This window comes from Prionailurus bengalensis, chromosome D3 (genome assembly GCF_016509475.1).
Source record: "Prionailurus bengalensis isolate Pbe53 chromosome D3, Fcat_Pben_1.1_paternal_pri, whole genome shotgun sequence".
Lineage (NCBI taxonomy): Eukaryota > Metazoa > Chordata > Mammalia > Carnivora > Felidae > Prionailurus > Prionailurus bengalensis.
This window is the reverse complement of record NC_057356.1, coordinates 81,043,258-81,068,595: the sequence shown is the minus strand read 5'-3', so window position 1 is coordinate 81,068,595 and position 25,338 is coordinate 81,043,258. Positions and strand designations below refer to the sequence as shown.

General features: G+C 38.1%; 1 protein-coding gene across 1 annotated transcript in view; it reads left to right on the top strand.

The window, feature by feature from the left end:
- The window catches only part of VPS4B (vacuolar protein sorting 4 homolog B), a 32,437-nt gene extending 8,052 nt beyond the window's left edge, over positions 1–24,385 (top strand). The window contains exons 2-11 of the mRNA XM_043559039.1: positions 3,456–3,567; positions 4,736–4,892; positions 7,281–7,348; positions 11,127–11,246; positions 14,626–14,782; positions 15,215–15,363; positions 15,853–15,934; positions 17,950–18,169; positions 21,286–21,426; positions 22,883–24,385. Coding sequence (XP_043414974.1) covers positions 3,456–3,567; positions 4,736–4,892; positions 7,281–7,348; positions 11,127–11,246; positions 14,626–14,782; positions 15,215–15,363; positions 15,853–15,934; positions 17,950–18,169; positions 21,286–21,426; positions 22,883–22,984 — 1,308 coding nt within the window. The 3' untranslated portion in view covers positions 22,985–24,385. The remainder of the gene's footprint in view (positions 1–3,455; positions 3,568–4,735; positions 4,893–7,280; positions 7,349–11,126; positions 11,247–14,625; positions 14,783–15,214; positions 15,364–15,852; positions 15,935–17,949; positions 18,170–21,285; positions 21,427–22,882) is intronic.
- Positions 24,386–25,338: the final 953 nt, after the last annotated feature.

The following is a 25,338-nucleotide window of genomic DNA, read 5'->3' as shown; positions in this document are numbered from 1 at the left end:
TAGGATTTTTTACTGACTAAAACTTTTATAATTTGATGAGGTCCAATTTATCATTTTTCTTTTCTTTCTTTTCTTTTTTTTTTTTTTTTGAGGTATAATTGACGTATATTCATTTCAGGTGTACAACAGGATTCATTTTTTTTTTTTTTTTGTATGCGGTGTGAGATGACACCACAGTAAGTCTAGCTAACACCTGTCACCTTTCATTGTTACAAAAATGGTTTTCCTGTGATGAGAATTTTAAGACACTTTCTTAGCAACTTTCAAATATGCAACACAGTGTTATTAACTGTAGTCACCGTACTGTATATTACATCCCTATGACATTTATTTTATAACTAGAGGTTTGGATCTTTGGACTCCCTTCACCTGTTTCACCTTTCCCCACCTCTGGTAACTACCTGGATGTTCTCTGTATCCATTAGCTTGGATTTATTTGTGGATGTTTTCTCTTTCAATTTCACACATAAATGAGATCGTATGGTATTTGTCTTTCTTTGACTTCTTTCATTTAGCGTAATGCCCTTAATTCTATTCATGTTGTCACACATGTCAAGATTTCCTTCTTTTTATGGCTAAATAATATTCCATTGTGTATGTAACCACATTCTGTATCCATTCGTCTGTCTGTGGACACTTAGGTTGTTTCCATAAGTTGGCTATTTTAAATAATGCTGCATTGAACATTGAGGTGCATGTATCTTTCGACAAAGTTCATGTTTTCGTTTTCTCTGGATAAATAGTGAAATTGCTGAATCATATGGTAGTTCTATTTTTAATTTTTTGAGGAACCTCCATAGTGTTTTCCACAGCGGCTGCACCAGTTACAGTCCCACCAACAGTGTACAAGGGTTCCCTTTTGTCCACATCCTCACCAATACTTGCTATTTCTTGTTTTATTGATAATAGCCATTCTAACAGATGTGAGGTCACAGCTCATTGTAGTTTCAATTTGCATTTCCCTGATGATTAGTGATCTTGAGTGCTGTTTCATATACCTGTTGGGCGTTTGTATGTCTTTGGGAAAATATCTGTTCAGAGCCTCGAGTCATTTTTTAATTGGGTTGCTTGGTTTTTTTGCTATTGAGTTTTATGAGTTCTTCTCTCTACACACTGGATATTAACCCTTTAGCAGGACACGATTTGTAAATATTTTCTCCCATGTGGTAGGTTGCTTTTTCATTTTGTTGATGGTTTCCTTTGCTGTGCAGAAGCTTTTTAGTTTGATGGAGTCCCACTTGTTCATCTTTGTTTTTGTTGCCTTTGCTTTTGGTGTCAAATCCAAAAAATCACCAAGGCTGGAGTTGGAGCTTAACTTGCCTGTATTTCCTTCAAGGAGTTTTATGGTGTCAGGTGTTCTGTTCAGATCTTTTGAGTTAATTTTTGTGGATGGTGTAAGGTAGTGGTCCAGTTTCGTTCTTTTGCATTTTGCTGTCCAGTTTTCCCAACACTATTTATTGAAGAGACTGTCCTTTCCTCTTTGGGTATTCCTGACTCCTTTGTGGTGAGTTAATTCACTGTACATACATAGGTTTATTTTTGGGCTCTCTATTCTGTCCCATTGATGTATGTGTCTGTCTTTATGCCAGTCCCATATTGTTTTCATTTTATATGTTGTGTTTTTTGGCACATATAGTCTAAGAACTTTGCCTAGCCCTAGATGCTGGAGATTTTCAGTTTTTTGTAAGGATTTTATGGTTTCATATTTTATATTAAAGTCCATGATCCATTGTGATTTAATTTTTTTTCAACCTACAACAACCTTAACTTATTATCTCTGTTTCTGTGGGTTAGAAGTCCAGGTCGAGCATCGCTCAGCGGGGCTCTAGCTCAGAGTCTCACCAGGCTGACCGAGGTGTCAGCAGGGCTGCGTTTTTGTCTGTTTGGTGGTGGTTCGTGAAGTCTCTGGGGATGTGTCTGCTTCTAAACACATGCGTGTTGTTGGCAGATTTCAGTTTCATGTGCTTGTCAGCCAGGTTCTTTTGCTTGGAGGCCAGTGTGGTCGGGTGGATTTTCATCAGGCTTCTATTCTTTCTGACCTCTCCTGCCTCCTATCTCCTGCTTCCAGCGAGAGAAAATTCTCCGCTTTTAAGAACTTACGGGATTTTTTTTAAGTTTTTATTTAATTTCTAGTTAGTTAAATACAGTGTAACATTAGTTACAGGTGTACAGTGTAGTGAGTTAGTTTTTGTGGCTTAGGTCAAGATTCTCTGTCTCTGTCTTTTTTTATTTCTTTATTTTTTTTTGCTAAAGATGTCTGATTGCTGCAGCACGGTTTCTTCCGCCATTAACTTGCTTTTGCAAATTTGTCAAAAGTCCGTTAACATATTTGTGTGGGTCTATTTCTAGGGGTTTTGTGTTTTTGTTTTTTTTTTTTTTAAATACCACAAAAGTCCATGTTCATTATGGACACTTTTAGAAGATGAGAAAAAGCAGAAAAAGAAGAAATTGAGTCTTATCAAAAATGAGCTGTGTTAAATTTCTCTACATCTTTTTCCTGGGTTTTGCTTGTTTTTGCTATTGTTTCAAATAGTTGAACTCCTGCTATATGTAAAAATTGTATTGTGCTTTAAAAAAAATCCCATTATAGACATTTTTCCATATTGTGAATGTTTTAATATTATTTTAATGATCCTATAATATTCCATTGTGTGGCATCTGTTTGCTGTTTAAAATTAATGTTTCCAAGTTTTGTTTTTGTTTTTTAAAAAGACCCCTCTGGTTACTGTCTTACTGGATTAAAAGATTTGGGCATTTTCAGATTCTTGCAATTTCATTGCCCCATCGCTTCTGAGGGGGTTTTACACCATTTACATTTTACTATTGTTATATGATTTATCTATAACAGCATTGCATTTCTGAGAATTTCCCTGAATACTTTTAACTTGAATTTTCATATTATTTGATTATTCCTTACTAGCTTTAAGCTTGACTTATGTTGAATAAAAACTAATGAGAATCTTAGTGATTGGTACTAGGTAAAAGTAGTAGTCAGCATTTACCCATTTAACAAATGTCGTTCACATTTTGTAAATCATTATAATGTATAGTAACATGCAATTGAGATTTAGGGAAAACAGGTGGATTTGTTTTAAGATTGCTTTTTCTTATTTATTTAAAAATATTTATTTTGGGGAGAGCACAGGGCGGGGGGGAGGGACGGGCAGAGAGAGGGGGACAGAGGATCTGAAGCAGGCTCTGCGCTAACAGACTGACAGCCCCGCACGGGGCTCGCACTCATGAACGGCGAGATCATGACCTGAGCCGAAGTCAGACACTCAGCCAACCGACTGAGCCACCCAGGTGTCCCTGAGGTTGCTTTTCGTTAAAAAAAAAAAAAAGAAAAGAAAAGAAAAGAAAAGAGAAGGAAAAAAACACGTTCAGTATGATCATTTACATCACAGTGTTGTTGCTTATTTGATTTTGATGATACGATTTTGCCTCCCTTCAAACAGAAAGCAATAGATCTTGCTAGCAAAGCAGCCCAGGAAGACAAAGCTGGGAACTATGAGGAAGCTCTTCAACTCTACCAACACGCTGTTCAGTATTTTCTCCATGTAGTTAAATGTAAGGCCATAGTTTGTTTTCTGTTTTAAAACGTTAAAGGAAAAGATTATTCTGTTTCTTTTATGAAAGTTGAAATACAATGCCAGAAAATTCTAAACCATCCATTTGCAAAATATTCCCGGTAGCTTGTTAATAATTTTTAAGTAGTCGGCAAACAAATGTGCGTAGCTATCCTAGTTATTGTTACTTTGTCTACCTAAAAATATTAAAATGCCATATAATCGATGTAAATAGTTTTTATTTTACTGGCGATATACCCACATTATGTACGAACCACATTTTCTAAGCGTCTCTGAAAATACTCTCTTAAGTACTTTTAAAAAAATAGGTTGGGAGCCATTTTGTTCGTATGTTTTCCAAATACGTACTGCATGTTTCCCACGCACCAGGTACCGTTTTAGGCACCGGGATGCGACGGTGAGGGGAAAGTGGGTAAAAACCCTGCCTCCGTGGATCTTCAGCGGAGGCTGAGCATACGACAAAAGTGTCTCTCTGGCAAACTGAAAGTTATTTGTTACTGAAAACTTCAGCGGTTGGATAATTTAGGATTTTCTTTTGAGCTTCATTTCATGTTGAGGTTTTTCTGTCAAATAAAAGTGAAACTAAAAATGAATCCTAAGATAATTGGGGCCGGTCCTTGCCCTGCATGGACTGCTCAAGTCGGCTTTTGAAATAGCTCCCACAGAGGCCTTTGTGGAGTAAAATTACTGTATTGGGGGCACCTGTAACATACGGAATTTCCGGCATTCTTCTACCATGAGATGAAACTTACGTAGACATTAATGGAAACGGTTGATATTACTTTTGTTGGTCTTAGAATTGGTTTTATGCGAGAGCAGCCACTTTCAGCTGTCCGCACGAAATGTTAAAGGAAGAATAGAAAACCCACAGAATATTACATAATTTCTTCTTATTATTTAGCATTAATTTAACATATCCTAGTGTCTTGCTCAGATTTCTTTCTGCCTCAGACCCGCTGTTGGCTTCCAGCCGTGCTGGAGGGAAGCGGACAAGAGTTGGTGATGGTTGGTTACGAGGCTTAGAGATACCCTTCCTCCCTCCCCCGCCTCCCAGACTAGATTGTCCGTGTCTCAAAAGTGTGTCTAAGAGTTTAAACCTGTCCATGTAGAAGACTAATGGAAAAATCTCTCTCACTTCCCTTTAATAGATGAAGCCCAGGGTGATAAAGCCAAGCAGAGTATCAGGGCAAAGTGTACAGAGTATCTTGATAGAGCAGAAAAACTAAAGGAGTACCTGAAAAAGAAAGAGAAAACTCCACAGAAGCCAGTGAAAGAGGGACAGCCGAATCCAGCGGAGGAGAAAGGGTATGTATTTTAGAGTGTTAGACTTTATTATATCTACTTAAAAGAGAAAACTACATTTAACTTGTGAAATCCGTTTCTTTTGTTTAAACCAGCTGTTGGCAACCCAGGACTCAGAGGCCAAATCTGACCCGCTGCCAGTTTTTGTAAGCCAAGTCTTACCAGAACATAGTCTCTTACGTCTAAGAAAATGAGATTGTGGGACCTTGCTATCTGGCCTGATTGGGTTTGCAGGCAGGAGGTTCTGGTCAGCTGTACGGGGACTGTGACGCTCACTGTTCGTGGTGTGCAGTGGCGCAAGTTACTTGGGTAATCCCTGTGGTCGCCGGGAAGGGAGTGCCTTGCAGGCAGGGCTTTGGGGCAGCTTCCGAAGGCCATTTCAAAGGACATAAGGAATGGAAGAACTAGAGGTGACCGGCTGCTTCAGACTGCACGGAAGGGTTTGAGGAAAACTGCAAATTCAGCGTTTTCTATCCTCTGTTCAAGACATGGTCAGGGAATCGGCGGTTCCTGTGACACCTGAGAATATTTTCTCTTCTGTACCTACAGCACTGACATAACAAAAATCAGACCCCACCTGATCTTGCGGATTACTGCATTTCAACACGGAATCAACTTTAGGGTTTCTTACATGAAAGTTGGGCCATTTACTGGCGGACTAATGAAACCGTTGGAAAAATTTTAGTTAACCTCGAATGACCCCCTGACTCTTCCTGAGACTCCTTTGCCGGGAGAAATGTCCTCTCCTCCCTGTGAGTTGAGGACCCTGTGGGGTCCACTCCTGAGATGGCTCCCTAGCAGGGGGATACCAATTCTGTATTGAATAGCAGGACCCATCTTGGCCAATTTAAGCAAAAACGGATTTATTACAGAGTCTTAACCTTATAGATCTGGGGGAGGGCGGGCAGGGAATCCAGCTTGGATTCTGTAGCATTAGGAGAAATGCCCGCCTCCCCCAGGGTGGTTCTGGTAAGGATCCGAGGCCTCCTGGTGCCAGGCAGGAGGACCTCCGCCCAGCTCCCTCCGCAAAGCCAGGGTGTTCGCTCGCAGGCATGGTCTCCTTGCACGCAGTGGCCACCTCAGCTGCTTGCCTCCGCCTTCTCGGAGGATCTTCAGTCTCCTGTGGGGCCCCAGCTGCAAGGAAGCCCGGGCAGGGCAGTTGTGTGAAAGCACCGTCTTCATTGTGCAAGAAAGCACGGTGGGACGAGGCTGGAGTGGGCGTCAGGTGAATCGTTTGGTGGTCTCCACGTCACCTGTAACCCCACCATCCTAGGGTAACCAAGCCAGTCCCATTTGGGGGAAAAGATGTCTAGCTTTTTAATCCCCCTTTATATTTGATATGTAAAAAATGATGTAATGCCATATTTTTTTGCTTTACCACTTTTTCATTCAACATCGTGTCGTAAATATCTTTCCAATAAACTATTTCTACATCATTTTTAAATACTGCAATGTGGGGGCGCCTGGGTGGCGCAGTCGGTTAAGCGTCCAACTTCAGCCAGGTCACGATCTCGCGGTCCATGAGTTCGAGCCCCGCGTCGGGCTCTGGGCTGATGGCTCAGAGCCTGGAGCCTGTTTCCGATTCTGTGTCTCCCTCTCTCTCTGCCCCTCCCCCGTTCATGCTCTATCTCTCTCTGTCCCAAAAATAAAAAAAATTTAAAAAACGTTGAAAAAAAAAAAAATAAAATAAATACTGCAATGTGTTCTATCATATACTAATCCCTATAATTAAGCATACTCTATTTCTAATTTTTTCCCCTTTGGGAACAGCGTGGGCGTGATTATCCTTGTCGTCAACTCTTTGAACTTACTTTAAATTATTTTTTCAGAATAAATTCTTAGATATGAAATATCTGGGTTGATTTACTTGTCTTTTGGTCTCAGTTCATTTTCATCAAAAGCTTCATCTATTCTTTGGAACCCCCAACCTAAGGATTACAGACCTTGATACTTTAAATAATTAATATTCGGGGTTTTTCTCTCCTGGTTATGGCTTCTTGTTCTGATACATAGTTTGCCTGGTTTGGTGTTTTTATGTTGTTTACAACTCTCCTGTAACTCATCTAAAGTCTTTTGTGGAATGAGGTGTGGGGCATGCGTTTATAAATGTGCACATACATAGGTATGTCATGGGAATTTGGAGCTGGTTCCTGACTTCATTCTGGTCTTTTTGCCCCTTTCCTGTTCATGATTCCATATTGACAGATAACATGCCTGCTTACTATTTTATTTAATATATTATTAAAAGTAATAAAATAAAGATAACTTCTAATACGAATGTCTTATCTTGCCACTTAAAGTACAAATATTTCAGATTAATTTTTCCTTCATTTTTGCCTTATTTTGATAGCAATGAGTGATCGTTTGAATATATTAAATTCTTTTTATTAGGAATGACAGTGATGGGGAAGGAGAATCTGATGATCCTGAAAAAAAGAAACTACAGAATCAACTTCAAGGTTGCTTTAGATTTCATTTTTAAATTTACTATCTTATTTTTTTTTTTTAAAACCTCATAGTGAATTGTCTATCTGAATTGCTTTTTCCACCTGTATTCAAATGAGGTTCAAGAACTGGCTTTGGTTCCCAGTGGCCCCATGCTGGCTCTGTGTAGGCCATTTTCACAGGATTTGCTCTGTAGGATCTCAGCTAGGTTGTTTTTTCTATGTAGTCAAATATTGTTTGGTTTTATATGTGCCTTAGAAACCTGTCCGTCAACTTACTCGTTTTCATTTTGTCTTATTTGCCCCCTTCTAGAGAAGGTAGCATTTACACTAGTAGCATGCTGCAACATTTAATGGTATTAAAATTCCCAGACTGTCAGAGGAACAGAAGGAGTTTGGACTCACGCTTGGCTTTCATTGCTGTTGCCGTAGCGTATTCATTGATGGTTTATTTCATGTTTCCAGACCTTTCGCATTGGCTTCTTACTCTGTTTCAGTGTTGCCATTTACATTAATCTCTTCAAGCTTTCTGTTTTTACCTTCCACACCTGTAAAAGCCTGTTCGTTCTCCTGTGCTCGTAGTATAGCGGTGTGATGGGGAGGGTATGGATTTTTAGTTCCATTCAGGTCTGGATTCCCCTCCAGGGCCTCCTGCTGAAAAGCTGTCTAATCTTGGGCAGGTTCCGTAGCCTCTCAGAGTAGAAGACCCCAGCTCTAAGATGGAAATTAACAATACCTTCTTTTCTGGGCAATTAAAAGATTATGACAGTGTAAAACCTGACAGTGTTATATCTGACAAATTTTAGGGCCTCAGTAAATGGTAGTCATTCTGTGTATCTAAAATGGCATCTATTCAATTGCTGAGTATATATACTGAGATTTGATCATCATTCGATATGTTAGCTGATGACTTTTTGGATTGAGTTTTATGTATTTTGTTAATTTGGATCTTACCGAATAGATGCATAGCTGGGAAGGATTTCCATTATATAGGCACAGCCTTGGTGAGTGAATGGTGACTGCACCCTGCTTGGCCAGTCTTTTAATCTTACTGCACTAACTGGTCTCTTCATTTTTATTCTGTTACCTGTCTTACTAACCGCACTGGGACATCTAGGAGAATACTCTAAGGGTAACACCTTGGAAATGCTACCGTTAGTGAGGATACTTTTACGTCTGAGAGCTTGAGTGGTGGATAAAATCAAAAAGCAAAGGCCGAGTTTCTGCTGCCACAGCAGCACTGCCTGGAGCGGTGCGAGCACACGCTTGCTACTCAGTGAGCTCTGCTGGACAACCCCGTGGTCTGTGCCAGGTGGCCTTACTGTTGGAAGGCAGAGGGCATTTTTTTCTGTCCTGCTTTTGTTTCCCCTCTCTCCCCCACAAAGTAAAAACTGGATTGTATCTTTAGTTTTGGAAAAGATACAAGCCAGTTTTTAATAGGGAATTTTTCTTTAAAAATCAATCATGATAGGGGCCCCTGGGTGGCTCAGTCGGTTGAGCGTCCAACTTCAGCTCAGGTCATGATCTCACAGCTCCTGAGTTCGAGCCCCGCGTCGGGCTCTGTGCTGACAGCTCGGAGCCTGGAGCCTGCTTCCCATTCTGTGTCTCCCTCTCTCTCTGCCCCTATCCCACTCGCATTCTGTCTCTGTCTCTCTCAAAAGTAAACAAACGTTAAAAAAAAAAAATCAGTAATGATAAGGACCAGAGATGTACAAAAATACAAATGCTGAAAACACATAAATGAGAACATTTATTTGGAATTTCAGGATGAAGTGTAGTATTAAATCCTATCCTTTCATATCTAAGTCATTTTTTCCGTCTTTTCACTTAAGAGTTGCTCATGGATTTCACTGTAAAATAGCCTTTCTTGAATCTTGCCTCTTTTCCCTGAAAGAGTATTTTAAATCTTTTACTTCTGTTTTAAGTTATGATTTTAAATGTAATATTTGATTATTAAAATTAAAGAATTTATGATTTGAGTTTTCTGTTAGCTGTTTTGATGCTCACGGACTTTTTTTTTGAGGTTAAATAACATTAGTATAATAAAGAGTAGAGTCAAAGACTGGATGAATTTATATAATTGGAAAACAAATCATTTGGCTTGTATTCCCAATAATCCTTCTCCTCCTTTTTAGTTACTACTTTTGTCAATGTTACTTTTATCTGAATTTTTTATCACTAAATATTCCAAAGTCACTTTTCAACTTTGAAAAGTATTAATTAAGTGTAAAGATAAATTATGGCATATTTAGAAAATTGATACTTAGGAAAAACTTTAATTGGCCAGATGATATTTACATAATTTAAAGTAAATTTACTTTTGTTTACCTATCACAAAATCCTATGGGGTGTTGTAAATGTTTCCTTACTAATCTGAGTGGAACATAGAAAAGAAAAAGTGAATTGGCTTTACTTTATACTTACTGTAAACTTTTAGAATGTAGAAAGTGTTTAAGGTTTCATTTCAATTTTTTTTTTCAAGATTTTATTTTTTTAAGTTACCTCTGCACCCAACGTGGGGCTCGAACTTAAAACCCTGAGATCAAGAGTCACATGCTCCACTGACTGAGCCAGCCAGGCACCCCAGTTTCATTTAATTTAGGTCTGTTGCTAAAGATTTTCAAAATTTAAGTAGGTTGTGTAATATAATTACTCTTTGAATAATAGATGATCTTTCCTAACAAGAAGAAATACCCATAAAACTAAATTTATTGGTAATCAGGAGACTGTGTAAGTGGTAATATTTTGTTATACTTAAAACAGTTATATATTACCTTAGAACTGGCTTTTGGAAATGCTTTTTTGTTGTTAATTTTTTTTTTTAATGTTTATTTTTGAGAGAGAGAGAGAATGAATGCAAGCAGGGGAGGGGCAGAGAGACAGGGAGACACAGAATCAGAAGCAGGCTCCAGGCTCTGAGCCGAAGTCGGACACTTAACCGACTGAGCCACAAAGGTGCCTTCGAAAAGCTTTTGATAAAAGAATAACTAAAAACTTTTGCCAATAAGCTATATTAGAAGAAATCTTTTGTGGATTCTTACTGCAACAATTAGTGTCGCCTTTGAATATAATATACAGAAAACTAAATCATTTAGATAGCTTTTTTAATGTACAAAAATTTTAAGTAGGTCTATTTAGAAGCCAAAAAGAAAATTTGGCAAATCTTAGGAAAATATTGCAAATCTACAAGAGCACACTTCTTCTCTCTCTTCCATCATCCCCTCCCTTCCCTTCTCCCTACTATTTATCTGTGCATCCATCTGTCTGTCATCAGTTAAAACTTTTGAGGACATTTTTCTTTTTGTAGTTAAGGAGAGCATTAGATCACTGGGTGTTTTTGTTAAAAAAAAAAAAAAAAAAAGAACTAGTAGATCAGCCCCCATTGAACAAGTACTTACGATACTTTAGTGCATTCAAACATGACCGCCACTTGCTGTAATGTCTGGTGATTTTCCAAACACTCTAGTATTCATTACGTCATTTGATCCTTACACTAACCCATCTTAAGTAGTTTGGGCAGATAGTGTTATTTTCATTTTACAGTGAGGAAGCGGAAATAGAAAAGCTAAGTGACCTCCCGAGGTGATCTAGTCGCCCACCCCAGCTTCCAGACTCCTGTTGACTCTGCCCTAATAACTACTTCCTTGTCACACGAGTTCTAAAAGGCTCTTGATAGATAAAACTTTTCCAGACAGTTTTATAACGTGTTTCTTGAACGTCATTATTTCGTGTTGTATTCTACATTTGATAGAATAGTCTTCCTTAATTTAAAGGTGACATAATGTTTTTGTAGGTGCCATTGTTATAGAGCGACCAAACGTGAAATGGAGCGACGTTGCTGGTCTTGAAGGAGCCAAAGAGGCACTGAAAGAGGCTGTGATATTGCCTATTAAATTTCCTCATCTTTTTACAGGTGAGATGAATGTTAAATATTTTTTTGGTCATTGTTTAAAAAGTCATTGATGGTTGAAGTAGAGTGTTGTGAATTTTTGTCACCGTATTATAGGGTAACAGCTTACATCAGTTCTGTTATGAGGTGGCGATACACCTTTACACAAAGGTATTTATTTCATACACATATTTGTAATATGTACATATATAGATATATAGCCACACAATGTAAATGTCAACCAGTAGGGTGATCACCGACATGCAGTGGAGTGCTGTGTGCTCACTAAAATATAGGGCACATTTACAGATCTACATTATTAACATGAAGGCATGCCCACGTGTATGATAAAGGTCAAATCCCACGTTATAAACATGTATGGTATGTCTCTGTATTTGTTAAATAAATGTGTGTGCTGGGAAGTAAAAGTAGACCGACCAAAATGTTAAGGCTATGCCTGGGTGATAAGATTAGGGGTGATTTTTGCTTCTTTGAACTTTCATCTGAAGTTTTTGCAATGGCCATGCACTAGTTTTATGAGAGTTCTTCCATTTCTTGAAAAGAGGAATAGGAATTATTTACCATTTTCAGATGAAGTACCTACCTCTAGGGCCAGCTGCTTCTCACTGTGACAGAATATTGCTAAGCCAGCCGTCTGGGTGTCGTTGAAGTTACAGCTCCAGCAGTAGGTGATTTGTGCTGCACCTTGCCTTCATTTCGTCCTGTGTGTGACCGAGAGCCTGCCTGTGTTTGTGCTGTGGCTGTACCCACAGTGTCACAGTGAAACGGGGCTTCCCTTTTAGAAACAAGCTGGTTTATGTAGAGAGCGGATCTGTGATGTTGGCCTCAAGCTGAACGCTTCCAGAAGATACTGTCGTATAGAGTAGTGATGAGCAGAGAACCCATGGGCCCCCAGTAGTCCACCTAGCAAGGTATGACTTACAACCTAACTTTAGAAATAGGAAATTAACAGTGTCAAAGTGACGTCGTGGGGGCGCCTGGGTGACTCAGTCTGTTAAGTGTCAGACTTCGGCTCAGGTCATGATCTCACGGTTTGTGGGTTTGAGCCCCGCGGCGGGCTCTGTGCTGACAGCTCGGAGCCTGGAGCCTGCTTCGGATTCTGTGTCTCCCTCTCTCTCTGCCCCTCCCCCTCTCGCACTCTGTCTCCCTCTCTCAAAAATAAACATTAAAAAAAATTTTTTTTAATTAAAAGTTGACATCATGATTCTATAAAGGCACAAAAGTATGGTTGAGATCATTTTATATTACTTACATCACTGTTTTGCAAACACGTCATTTATGTATCTTCTTTATGATTGTTTCCATATATGTGTACCATTATTATTTTTTTTAATTTTTCTTTAAATCACTCATTTATAGAGCAAATTTGTATAGCCTAAATATACAGAGACCAGCAGGAACCTGTAAGTGTTCAGCTTCCTAAGTTATCAGAAAGTAAGTATATCTATGTAATCATCATCACACAGATCAAGAAATAATACCAATAACCCAGAAGTCTCCCTCTGCCAAATCTTTCCTCTGCAAAGGTAATCACTCTCTTGACTCCTCTAACACCGTAGATTGTTTTGTCTGTATTTGAACTTTTAAGTCATCTTATTTTTATGTACTAACTTCATTTAAAAAAATTGTTTTAACATTTATTCACCTTTGAGAGAGAGAGAGACAGAACATGAATGGGGAAGGGTCACAGAGAGAGGGAGACACAGAATCCGAAGCAGGTTCCAGGCCCCGAGCTGTCAGCACAGAGCTTGACATGGGGCTCGAACCCATGAACCGTGAGATCATGACCTGAGCCAAAGTCTGCAACGTAACTGACTGAGCCACCCAGGCGCCCCTGTATTAACTTCATTTTATTTTTTTATTTTTTTATTTTTTAATTTTTTTTAACGTTTATTTATTTTTGAGACAGAGAGAGACAGAGCATGAACGGGGAGGGTCAGAGAGAGGGAGACACAGAATCTGAAACAGGCTCCAGGCTCTGAGCTGTCAGCACAGAGCCTGACGCGGGGCTGGAACTCACGGACCGCGAGATCATGACCTGAGCTGAAGTCAGCCGCTTAACTGAGCCACCCAGGCGCCCCAACTTCATTTTAAAAGATTGCTTTGTGCCTGCTATAAATGGAAAAAAATTAATAATTTTCTAATATTTAAAAATTATTTAAATACAAAGTATTTGTGTGCTGCATAGAAAGCACTTCATATGCCACTAATTATATGTGCCACATTTAAGGGAACACTGACTTACAATTGTAGACATTTAAAATAGGAAGATAGAATTCAAGTCAAAGATGAGGCTTATGTAACATTTCTCAGATTTGCCATTAGTAGTCTGCATGTCATTCTTTTATTTTTATTCTTTTTTAATTTTCTTAAGTTTGTATATTTATTTTGAGAGACAGAGTGCATGCAAGCAGGTGAGGGTCAGAGAGAGAGGGAGAGCGAGTCCCCAGCAGGCTCCACATACAGAGCCAGACACAGAGCTGGACCTCACGAACCGTGAGATCATGACCTGAGCAGAAATCAAGTCTCCACAATGCCTAACCCACTGAGCCACCCGAGGCCCCCCACGTGTCATTCTCCTGTGGATACCATGTACCCATCCAGTTTGCACCTAGAAGTTTTTTAAGTGTATAGTTAATATTTTTTTGCCAGATGTAACTCAGCCTGTTTTATTTTAGGCAGTGTTATGATTTCTCATTAGGAAAATTGAAATACAGAGTTGATTTGCTCACTTGTTATATTTTGGCAAAACTAGGATTTCAGGTAGAGTCCGCTTATCGTTACCCAACCACTTGAACAAGAAAACAAGAATAGGCTGTCTGTAATAGTAACCTTTGCCTCCTTGTGGAATCAGGAACTGAATAGAACTTTGCGAGGGATCACCCAAACTGTATTAGTTTCATTCCCCCAAGCGTCAAATATTTAAAAGAAAATGTTTCCAGCTGCCCTTGCCCTATGGATATAGTTTGTCCTACAGTGTTCTGGTATTAAGGATCATACACAGTAGACCATCAGGTAGTACGTTTTAGCTGAACGAGTCTGCCTTTACTAGATTGCAAGACCCTCTTGTATTCACAGTTCTCCGTCTGTACGTTGTGGTTTCAGTGCATAGTGGTTGAATGAATGAGTGAGCAAGCAGTTGAGCTTCCTATTAGAAGGATTATATATCTATGTAAACCCATTGGACAAAGTGGTCTCTAGAAAAAGCAAATACAATATTTCTAAGACATACTTACCTTAGATTGATTTATTTTAAAAAAAATTATTCTGTTAGCTGCAGAGTGAAAACTTCTCCACAGTATTCTTCAGTATGGGTGATGTCTCTAGTAACTGAAATTAACAGTCTTAGGTTCTCATGTTATTTTTCTCATGCGAATTTTAGGCAAGAGAACACCGTGGAGGGGAATTCTGTTATTTGGCCCACCGGGAACAGGAAAGTCCTATTTAGCCAAAGCTGTGGCAACAGAAGCAAACAACTCAACGTTTTTTTCAATATCTTCCTCTGACCTTGTCTCTAAGTGGCTAGGAGAAAGTGAAAAGTAAGTAGTAAGTTGTTGTTTTGGGTTTTTTTTTTTTTGGTTTTTTGGTTTTTTGGCTTTTTAGTTTTTCTGTGCCAGGTAGTCACTATATCAGTATATAGAGGAAGAGGCTTCCTACATCATGAATAGACATTCAGAGAAGTGTCTGAATATGAAATAAGTATTCATTTCGCTGTCAGATCAGTCCCTAGTTTGACATTTATTTCATAGGGAAAAGATAGCATATGTATAGTTATATATAGCATAGTTTAGTAAATCGTAAAGTGAATCATCCAGTTGTAGTATTCTTATTTTCTAGACCAAAACATAGTTGGACCTTTTCATCTGTAGAGTTCTTATAATACTGTATATGTGTTGTTGTTGTTGTTTTTCATTAAGTCCTTTGTCATTTCCTATTCTTTTAAGAAGCTGAAAGCTTTTACTTATTTTTAGGCTAGTTAAGAACTTATTTCAGCTTGCCAGAGAGAGTAAACCTTCCATCATCTTCATCGATGAAATTGATTCTCTGTGTGGCTCAAGAAGCGAAAACGAAAGTGAAGCTGCCCGTAGAATTAAGACGGAGTTCTTGGTTCAAATGCAAGGTAGGCTGACTGGCTTTTCACATAGTTTCTGTTATTGTATCACCATTATCATCACAGTAATGAAACAGTGAAATTCAAGCTGAATTTCTTCATTTTAGCGGACCACGTGTTTGATTATGCCAAGCTTCATTCCGGTCGTCCTCCATGGTGTAATCATCTCGCAGTACTCTGGCAGAAACAGGAAGATTTGCATATTCACTTACATCATACCAGGAACAGTATCAGCAAAAGGAATTTGTAGACTTCAAATGAAATCTTTCAAGAAATATTTTGAAAACAATATTAATAGTATTTGCCCACAGTCTAGCAGATTTGATTCTTGGGAATATTTGCATTGTATTTTAATAATGTGATATTTGATTTTTCAGAGACTCTCTCAAGATGGGGCACTATAACATTAAAACCCCACATTCTTAACAGAACGTATAGGCAATGTTTAAAGAACACTAAAACGAAAAATTATTTAAAATATTACTTATTTTGGTGCAGGCGTTGGTGTAGACAATGATGGAATTTTGGTTCTGGGAGCTACAAATATCCCCTGGGTTCTGGATTCTGCCATTAGAAGAAGGTATGAAAATACAGTAAAGATCTTACTTCTAACTACAGATGTAACAAGTCAGTAGCAATTCCCTTTTTGTCTAGTGAAGAGGCATTCTGAAAACTTTTCAGAATTTTTTTTTTAATTTTTTTTCACGTTTATTTATTTTTGAGACAAAGACAGAGCATGAACGGGGGAGAGTCAGAGAGAGAGAGGGAGACACAGAATCTGAAACAGGCTCCAGGCTCTGAGCTGTCAGCACAGAGCCCGATGCGGGGCTCAAACTCAGGAACCGCGAGATCACGACCTGAGCCGAAGTCGGACGCTTAACCGACTGAGCCACCCCGGCGCCCCTAGAATTTTTTTGATGTGCCCTAATCCTGCTGGCCCCCAGTGTCGGAGGAAGAGAGGCAGGCATTTGTTTGTTTGCTGTATTAAAGTTACAAGATATCTACTTACGAATCTTTCACATTGGAACATATATTACCTAATGCTTAACTTGTAATTCAGACTATGCTTAGTGGGCACTGATGCTTCTAAAATTTACAAATATAGCTTGATATTTCAGTGGAAAACTTTCACATAAAATTTTAGCAAAATGACAGTTACGTAGGTTAAAGTATGATAGATAACCAAGATATATTTTCATTAAAAAATTTACATTTATGGGGCACCTGGGTGGTTTAGTTGGTTGAGTGTCCAACTTTGGCTCAGGTCACGAGCTCGTGGTGTGTGGGTTCTCGAGCCCTGTTTCAGGGTCTGTGCTGACAGCTCAGAGCCTGGAGCCTGCTTTGGATTCTGTGTCTCCCTCTCTCACTCTGCCCCTCCCCTGCTCATGCTCTGTCTCTCTCTCAAAAATAAACAAACATTAAAAAGGAAGTAATTAAAAGAAATTTGTCTATAATTTTTAAGTTGCATTTGAAACTTGAGCTACAGGGAAGGTATATAGTCTTGTTACTTTTATTTATTTATTTTTTTATGTTTACTGAGAGACAGAGCATGAGCATGGGAGGGGCACAGAGAGGAGGAGATGTAGAATCCGAAGCAGGCTCCAGGCTCAGCTGTCAGCACAGAGCCCGACGCGGGGCTCGAACTCACAAACCACAAGATCATGACCTGAGCCGAAGTTGGACGCTTAACCGACTGAGCCACCCGGGTGCCCCTAGTCTCGTTAGTTTTCACACACATAGTTCCCTATTTCAGTCACTGAATTTTGCATGGTAAAAATTAGCATCAGTTCCTGCCGCTTTTACCCCATTCACTTGATGCTTTGCCAAGATGCTAGGTTACTGTCCAGTACCAAGAGAGGAAATCTGCCCGTTATTTTTGCAAACTTGTCTAGTTCTAAACCCCTGTCTGTACATAATGGAAACTTAAACTTTTTACTGCCACAGAGTTACCTAAAGGGAAAACAATCTTCACAGCCACTTAAATTGGCGTTTGTTACTTCCTATCTCCAAATGCTGTCTAAGAAGGCAAGCAAAATTATTCTTAATAAAACAGTGTTTATGAGATAGTATAACTATTTATTCTGAATGTACCTATTATGATAAAGTGGACATTTTGTGTCGACATATGCTTATTATGTAAGATTTTGAGTAATTTTACTGTTTTGGATTTGGAGAATTATTTTGTCCTCTCTTATTTCATATGATGAACCATAATCCCTTGATCAGGAGTTCAGAATATAAATCTATGGGGAGCTAATCTTGTGAGACATACCAGGTTGTGACATACAAAGACTATGGCCAAATACATACAAAGACTATGGCCAAAATAACCCAAAAATCATGTGAGAAAGATTAAGTCACTCCAAACTGGTTCTCTCACTATGTTGGTTTTACTTGTTAGTTGTTAACATGTTCTGGATATTTTCCCACTGTTTAACCAAAATATATATCTTTAACTCTGACACATAGAAATCAACCAGCTTAGCTTTGTATAAATGAGACCATCTGAGTATCTTGTTTCTTCTTGAAAAATCTGAATTTTCACCTGAAAGTAAATATATGTAGTAATATTCTTGGTATAATTTTTCTTTCAAGATTCGAGAAACGAATTTATATTCCTTTGCCTGAGGCCCATGCCCGAGCAGCAATGTTTAAATTGCACTTGGGGACCACTCAGAACAGTCTAACGGAAACAGACTTCCGAGAACTTGGGAAGAAAACCGATGGTTATTCGGGAGCAGACATAAGTATCATTGTGCGTGATGCGCTCATGCAACCTGTTAGAAAAGTACAGTCAGCTACTCATTTTAAAAAGGTAAGGAGCTTTGATCCACCCTTTCATAGGTTTTTAAAGTCAGGCCATCATTAATTTGTCTTCAGAGAATTTCAGGAAGGTTTCAGTTCTGTAAACTAAAGTGCGTTTATAGAACAGACATTTCCATTTCATTGCAAATAAGTTCTCCCACAAAGTTTATTAATAGCCTTAAAGTATTTTAAAATGTTACGTGCAATGATTTTTTTAAGTACTTATTATTTTGATGTAAGTATAGAAACTTTTAAGTATATAGTTACCTATGATGTAACTAGAAGGAATATCTTTGAGCAGAACCTGGTGCATTTACACTTCATTAACAAAAACGGCCGCCTGGGTGGCTCTGTCAGTTGAGTGTTCAACTCTTGACTTCTGCTCAGGCTGTGGTCCCAGGGGTCGTGGCATCCAGCCCTGCGATGGGCTCTGCGCTGAGTGTGGAGTCTGCTTGAGATTCATTCTCTCGCTCTCTCGCTCTCACTCTCTCGCTCTCGCTCTCTCTCCCCCCCTTCTCTCTCCTCCTCTCTCCCTCCCTCTCTTCCTTCTCCTCTCCCTCCCCTTTCCCCCACTCCTCTCCCTTTCTCCCCCCACTGTGCTCTCTGTCTCGTAAAAAAAAAAAAAAAAGGTAAAAATAATAATGGCTGATACTAAATATTCCCATGCCTGGCACTGTGTTCTATTCTTTATCTTACTGTTGCACTTGGTCCTCACAAAAACTCTGCAGGAGGTGCCTTTCGCCACCTGTTGATCATTAATCTGAGACGTAGATGTTAACATGATAAAACTGGGGCTTGGACGCTGACCTGGTTTGCTGGGGTACAACTGGAGGGGTGCAGAGGTATGATTTTTCTCTAGGTCACGTGTACTTTGGAATGTGAAGCCTTGCTTCCCATACACCATTCTGTCTGCATGAATGAGTTGAGCATATAGTGTTTTGTCAAACGACCGTGGCCTTGGGATGTCCATTGTAAGTAACAGTGGAGTAGGTAATATGGACTAACCCTGTTCCTAAGGGCTGCAGTGTCCAGTGTTACTCATGAACATTGATGTGAGAATCCTGAAAAACTATTAGTAAACCTAATCCAGCAATCTATGACAAGACTACTATATCATGAGTAAGTTACATACGTATGTCTGTTAACCCCACAATAAAATAAGATTTTAAGAAAAGGATGAACCTGAATGAAAACCTGAATTTAAAGCCCGAGTCCACAGTTTGCTTGTCACATCTCCTTGAGCACATTTTGTTACCCGTTTCAAGCTCATTTGTATCTTCTCCAAAGTAGAGATGACAACACTGCCTCGAAGTGCTCTGTGCGAGAGGAATGAAGCAGCTCTCGTGAAGCATCTCTGTCCGGGTACCTGAGCAGCCCAGGAAACGGCTCTTTCCACTTCTTCAGCCATTTCATTACTGAGGGAAATACAGGAGGCTCAGGGTCAAGTTTAGTCTCAGCCACTGTTATTTTCTTTTAAATTCTCTTTGCCATTTAGAAACTATAGATTTTTAGGAATCCAGTCCTTTCTTACCCAGAAGTTTTCATTCAGTTCTCCGTATTACTACCGGGACAGGCTACACGACCCGGAAGCCAGGTCCTTACTAGGAGGACAAAGGCAAAGCAGCCAAATCAGGGTTAACACCAGGCCTTCTCGCATCACCAGCTATGGTAGAGCTCTCATTGGCTCCATGCTTTACTCCCATTTTGAAGGATGATTATTTCAATCAAAAACAAGATTGCCTGTTTATTTTGTCAAATGTCTAAAGTACTGGTAAGTCAGGAAGCACCACAGTCAAAAACAAAAATCCTGGGGCGCCTGGGTGGCTCAGTCGGTTGAGCATCCGACTTCGGCTCGGGTCACGATCTCACGGTCCGTGAGTTCGAGCCCCGCGTCAGGTTCTGGACTGACGGCTCAGAGCCTGGAGCCTGCTTCCGATTCTGCGTCTCCCTCTCTCTCTGCCCCTTCCTCACTCATGCTCTGTCTCTCTCTGTCTCAAAAATAAATAAAAACATTGAGAAAAAAAAAATTCAAAACAAAACAAAACTCCCTTGTGCTCTCTTTGGCACCACATTTCCTACAAACAAAAATCCCCGCAGCTGAAAGGCTTGTGGGGAAAGACAGACAATAAAATAGACATAATAAGTGAAGTTAGAATGTTTATTTTTCTGCACCTACCCTAATCCTGGGATAATACTTAAGACTGATCATCAAATAAATATTAAATGTGAAAGCAGCTCCCAAGTGGTATAGATTTGTTGCCATCTAAAAAATACTTGTGTGTGACTCTGTCACAAAGGTTCTCTCTCTGGGTGTTATTAAAATTTTATTTTAAATTAGTTATGAATCACAAAATAGCACTGAAATTATACTTAGCATTTATTTTTGTGCTTATATTTAAAGAAGAAATTTTTGTTAAAAGAGACAAAGTTTTGGTGATCTCACACTAATAAATCTAAATATCACAGAAACTTTCTCAGCTTTAGAAAATAGAGAAAGTTAGGAGAATTATTGAGGATTACTTTTTTTTGGTCTCTAAGAGCATTTAATAAGCATTAGAGAAGAAAAGAGAACTCTTAATCACAGGTAACTGTTTTGGTTTTTTGTTTTTTGTTTTTTATTTTTATTTTTTTCAACGTTTATTTTTTTTTGGGACAGAGAGAGACAGAGCATGAACGGGGGAGGGGCAGAGAGAGAGGAAGACACAGAATCGGAAACAGGCTCCAGCCTCTGAGCCATCAGCCCAGAGCCTGACGTGGGGCTCGAACTCACGGACCGCGAGATTGTGACCTGGCTGAAGTCGGACACTTAACCGACTGCGCCACCCAGGCGCCCCTGGTTTTTTTTTTTTTAATTTTAATTCATTTTCTCCTTGTGATGATGTAAGTAATTTATGGTAGGAAATTTCAGACTATAGGAAAGCATCAAGAAAAAAATTAAAACTAAGCAAAACCTATCCCATCACCCAAAGACAGCTAGCTACATTTTGTTGTATATTCTATTTATTTGTGGAAGTCAACATTTTAACAAAGTATAGAATGGTACATTTTCACATTTCCTGATAATGGCCTAAACCTTAATTTTGTTAATTTGTTCAAGTAAATATTTCAGATTACTATTTATTCCAGGTTCGCGGACCTTCACGAGCTGATCCTAACAAAATAGTAGATGATCTGCTAACACCGTGTTCTCCAGGTGACCCTGGTGCCATTGAAATGACATGGATGGACGTCCCTGGGGATAAACTTCTGGAGCCAGTTGTTTGCATGGTTTGACATTTTGTTTGCTTTCAACAAAACACTTAAAACATAATTTGTAATTTGTGAGACAAAGATAAACATTTTACGTAAAATTAGCTAGGAAATTGTTAGTGTGTGTAATACTAACTATTCAGTTAAAAAGTTGTAAAGATAATTAAACTTAAAATGTAACAAATAATTATCTTTAAAATATTTTCTTGGGCTTTAAGGAAAATTTAATTTTAAGTGAAAAAGCTATTTTTCAAAAACAGGCTTCTAAGTTTATAGGTCTTACAGCTGGGATACGATCACCAAAAGACTTATCTACAAATTATTGTCAAGACTTAATAAAAAGTGGAATTGTTGAAAATTTCTTTTCTGGGGATTCTAAGATTTTGTGAAATATCTGGAAACCCTAATGCATGTATCATAGTATTCGTGATGGTATTTTTGTTTTACTTCTTCAGGCTTCATAGAAAGTTTAAATATTATAGTGCTTGAAAAAAAAAATCCTGAAACCAAGTTTTTATGATAAAAACTTAAATTTCTGTAGTTTATATTGGAGAAATTAAAATAATTTGTAAGACTGTTATTTTACAACGTATGGGAAGCTTACTGTGATGGAAAAGCTACATTTACTGTTTTGATGTTTTCTTATTGGTGAATGTTCAGTTTTTTTCAAATCTTCTACTTCAGTTACGTATTTGCAAAGAGCTTTGTGTCAGAATTAACAGTAACTTCCAGAAAAAAAACTTACTTACATGGTATATACTCTATATCTATAGATGTACATGTACCTCTATAAGTACATAAGTATGTCTATAGATATGTTTATGTTAACCATACTGCTTCTCTGAAAAGTTATTCAGTTGTTGCAGTCCTTGCTATATTATTTTTTAAAGATTTTGTTCTTTAGATCATTTTTCATGTAAGAGACATAGCCTAGAACTTAATTTTTTAATGAATCCCTGATATTAGCATATTTTCTTACCATTTGATCATAATTTCGACTAATAGCTAAAAAATTCTGATAGTTGGTTTTAATTAAACGATATTGTGTTTCACATAAGTGTAAGTGAATGATTTCTGTAAGTGAATGATTATGTTCCTTTTGAATTGCACTTGGTGAACTCTCTTGTTTAAGAAAGAAAAACAGGTAAGACTAGGAAAGAGATCAGGGACATATTCTGGAGGGCCTTATTCTGGAGAGTCTCAGGCTTAACAGGATTGTACTTCTGATGGGTAGTGGGGAGCCATTGAAAGTTGTGGTCAGAACAAGGCAACCAGTTGAAAGCTGCTGTGCAAAAGAATAACATGATCAAAGATTTTCTCTAGAAGAAGAAGAGAGTTTGTTGTGAATAACTTATGGCACACTGCAAATACTTAGATTTAACCTTAGATGGAAAGTCAGTAGTAATAATGATGACACAATGGTTTTTAGTTGATTAAACCTATTACTAACACCTCCCTTCTTTTTCCCTGACAGTCGGATATGTTACGGTCACTGTCTAACACAAAGCCCACAGTCAATGAACATGACTTGTTGAAACTGAAGAAGTTTACAGAAGATTTTGGCCAAGAAGGCTAAACCAAAGATAACAAGGAGGACGTTTACCATGTGTGTTCTTTCCTTCGTAGGTACTTTTGCCTTTCTTAGTGGCATTCAGATTGTTTCCAGGAAAACTCTTTTACCACAGGAAAATACAGATCTCACTCCAGAGTCCCTTTAATTTTATATGTACCTTTGCTCCATTACCAGTTAAATGCTCCTGTTAACAAAAATGATAAAATAATGGATTATAAGGAGATCGGTGATATATGAATGGCAAAAAATAGGAATTGCCCAGTTAAGAAGAGGATTAAAATTGATTGAGATACCAATATTTAGGATGGGTGGTCTTTACAAAGAGCATGTATTCTTTATTTTCTCTCTCTCTCTCTCTCTCTCTCTCTCTCTCTCTTTTTTTTTTTTTACCAGAATGTAATAGGGCTTATTTTATATTTTGAAAAAAAAATTCTTAAGCATCATTTGCTTCAATGTAAAATTTATTTACTTTATTAAATGATAGAATCTTTATTCTCAGGGATGGGCAATACTAGCAAAGAGCACTGTGATTGGGCTTGAAAGATTTTGAATTGTGTTCTAGCCGGGTCTCATTAAGTTTTGATAGGCTGATATTTTTCTTTGTGTAGATTTCAGTAATTTCTTTAAAAACAATGGGCTTCTATATTTAATTAAATAATACCTTTCACTGTGCAGTCTCAAAAGAAAGACTTTCTAAATTAGGCATTGTCTTTATCTTGAAGAAGAAAATTGTCTATTTCAGTGTCTTTTTGTAGTAAGATTGACCAAAACAGATGGCAAATAAATACATACTTCTTAAATAACTCTGTCATGAAATGCTATAATGGGAACCTTTGCTAAAAGGAATGGCCTCCCTTTGAATTGTGGCAAGTTTCTTGTGGGTGTGTGTGTACATATATATATAATTTTTTTTTTTTTTTAATATAGGCTACCAAGGGTTTTATCTTTTACCTTTTAAGTTCAGGGAATAGTTTGTCTTGGCCACATATGTTATCAGTATAATGCTTGTGAAGCTTTAGAAATGAACTAATGTCTCATTAAATAATAAAATACAAACATGATACGTTATTTTAATATCTTCAAATAAATAATCTGAGGGTGTATGTTAGACACTTTAGCATCAACACTAAGTTGTGCCTTGTGCATTTGCATTGGCTATATATGCAAAAGGATTATTACATTAGCTGGAATGAGATAGGTTCCTTAATTACTGTAAAGTTCTACCTTGCAAATGCTATAGAGTAACTCGCATTTTAAAGTATATTTGCACATTTTACATATAATGCTTTCTGGTTGCCTTTGGGTTTTCTGTACAGATTGTTTTTGTTGATACTAAATGGAAATCATAGGCCTGAAATAAGCTGTTCTTATGTGAAGTAAATTGACATAACCTACTATTGGCTATATTCTGTGTATGCTTCTTTATTTTGGGATCTCCTGTATGGAAGAAAATAGTATCTGAATGGATTACGTACAAAGAAATCATTAGAAATTATTAAGTAAGAATGTATCCCTGAAAACTCCATTCTTCAGCAACTTTTATGTGAGAGTTTGGAATTAATTTGGCAGAGTAACGTAATTCTTTGTGGCTGCCTTGTAAGATAATGTATATTCTTTATCAGCCTTGGAATTATATAGTGTTGCTATTAATTATATTAGGAGAATTCACATAACTGTTATTATAATTAATAGTTGAAATCAAAATTTTTTGTAAATCTAGAATTTGTTTTGAGGAAGTATTTTAAATAATTTGATAAAATACATGACCCAATGGTACAGAAGTATAGTGTTGATGACAAATGGGTACTTTATCACACTTGATTCCCACATGGGCTTTGAGAACTATATCTCAGTACCCATATCACTTCTGGCCATAGCTCCATTTTCTGCATTGCATCTTCTACATTTTTAACATTTCTGGTTCTAAACCTATTTCTGGAGTCAAGTAATTTTAGACTTATTCTAGAATGGTAGCACATAGGCCATTTCCCCTGAGTTCCTTGTGGACAGATTACTCAAGCTGTGTCTGAACCTTGACCATTATGAAATTTTGGGTAGATGGTTTCTGAGGCTACTTGAGTACCTCTATGAGCCACACCCTAGATGTTAAAGAACATTCTTTTTCGCAGCCTGAAAATTACAGGGGTCTTAGTAAAAAGAGTTTCAGTAGAAAAGTCACTTTTGAGTTCACTGTCATCTACATGCAGAAAAACAGAATGAGTATGTATATTTGATTATTAATATGAAGTCCCATTTACCTGCTGGCATGGTTGAGAAATTGAGACACAGCTCCTTAACCTTGTAGCCATAAATGTTGCTCGACGCTGTTGCAAATGAAGTGACAGCGAATGCCCAGC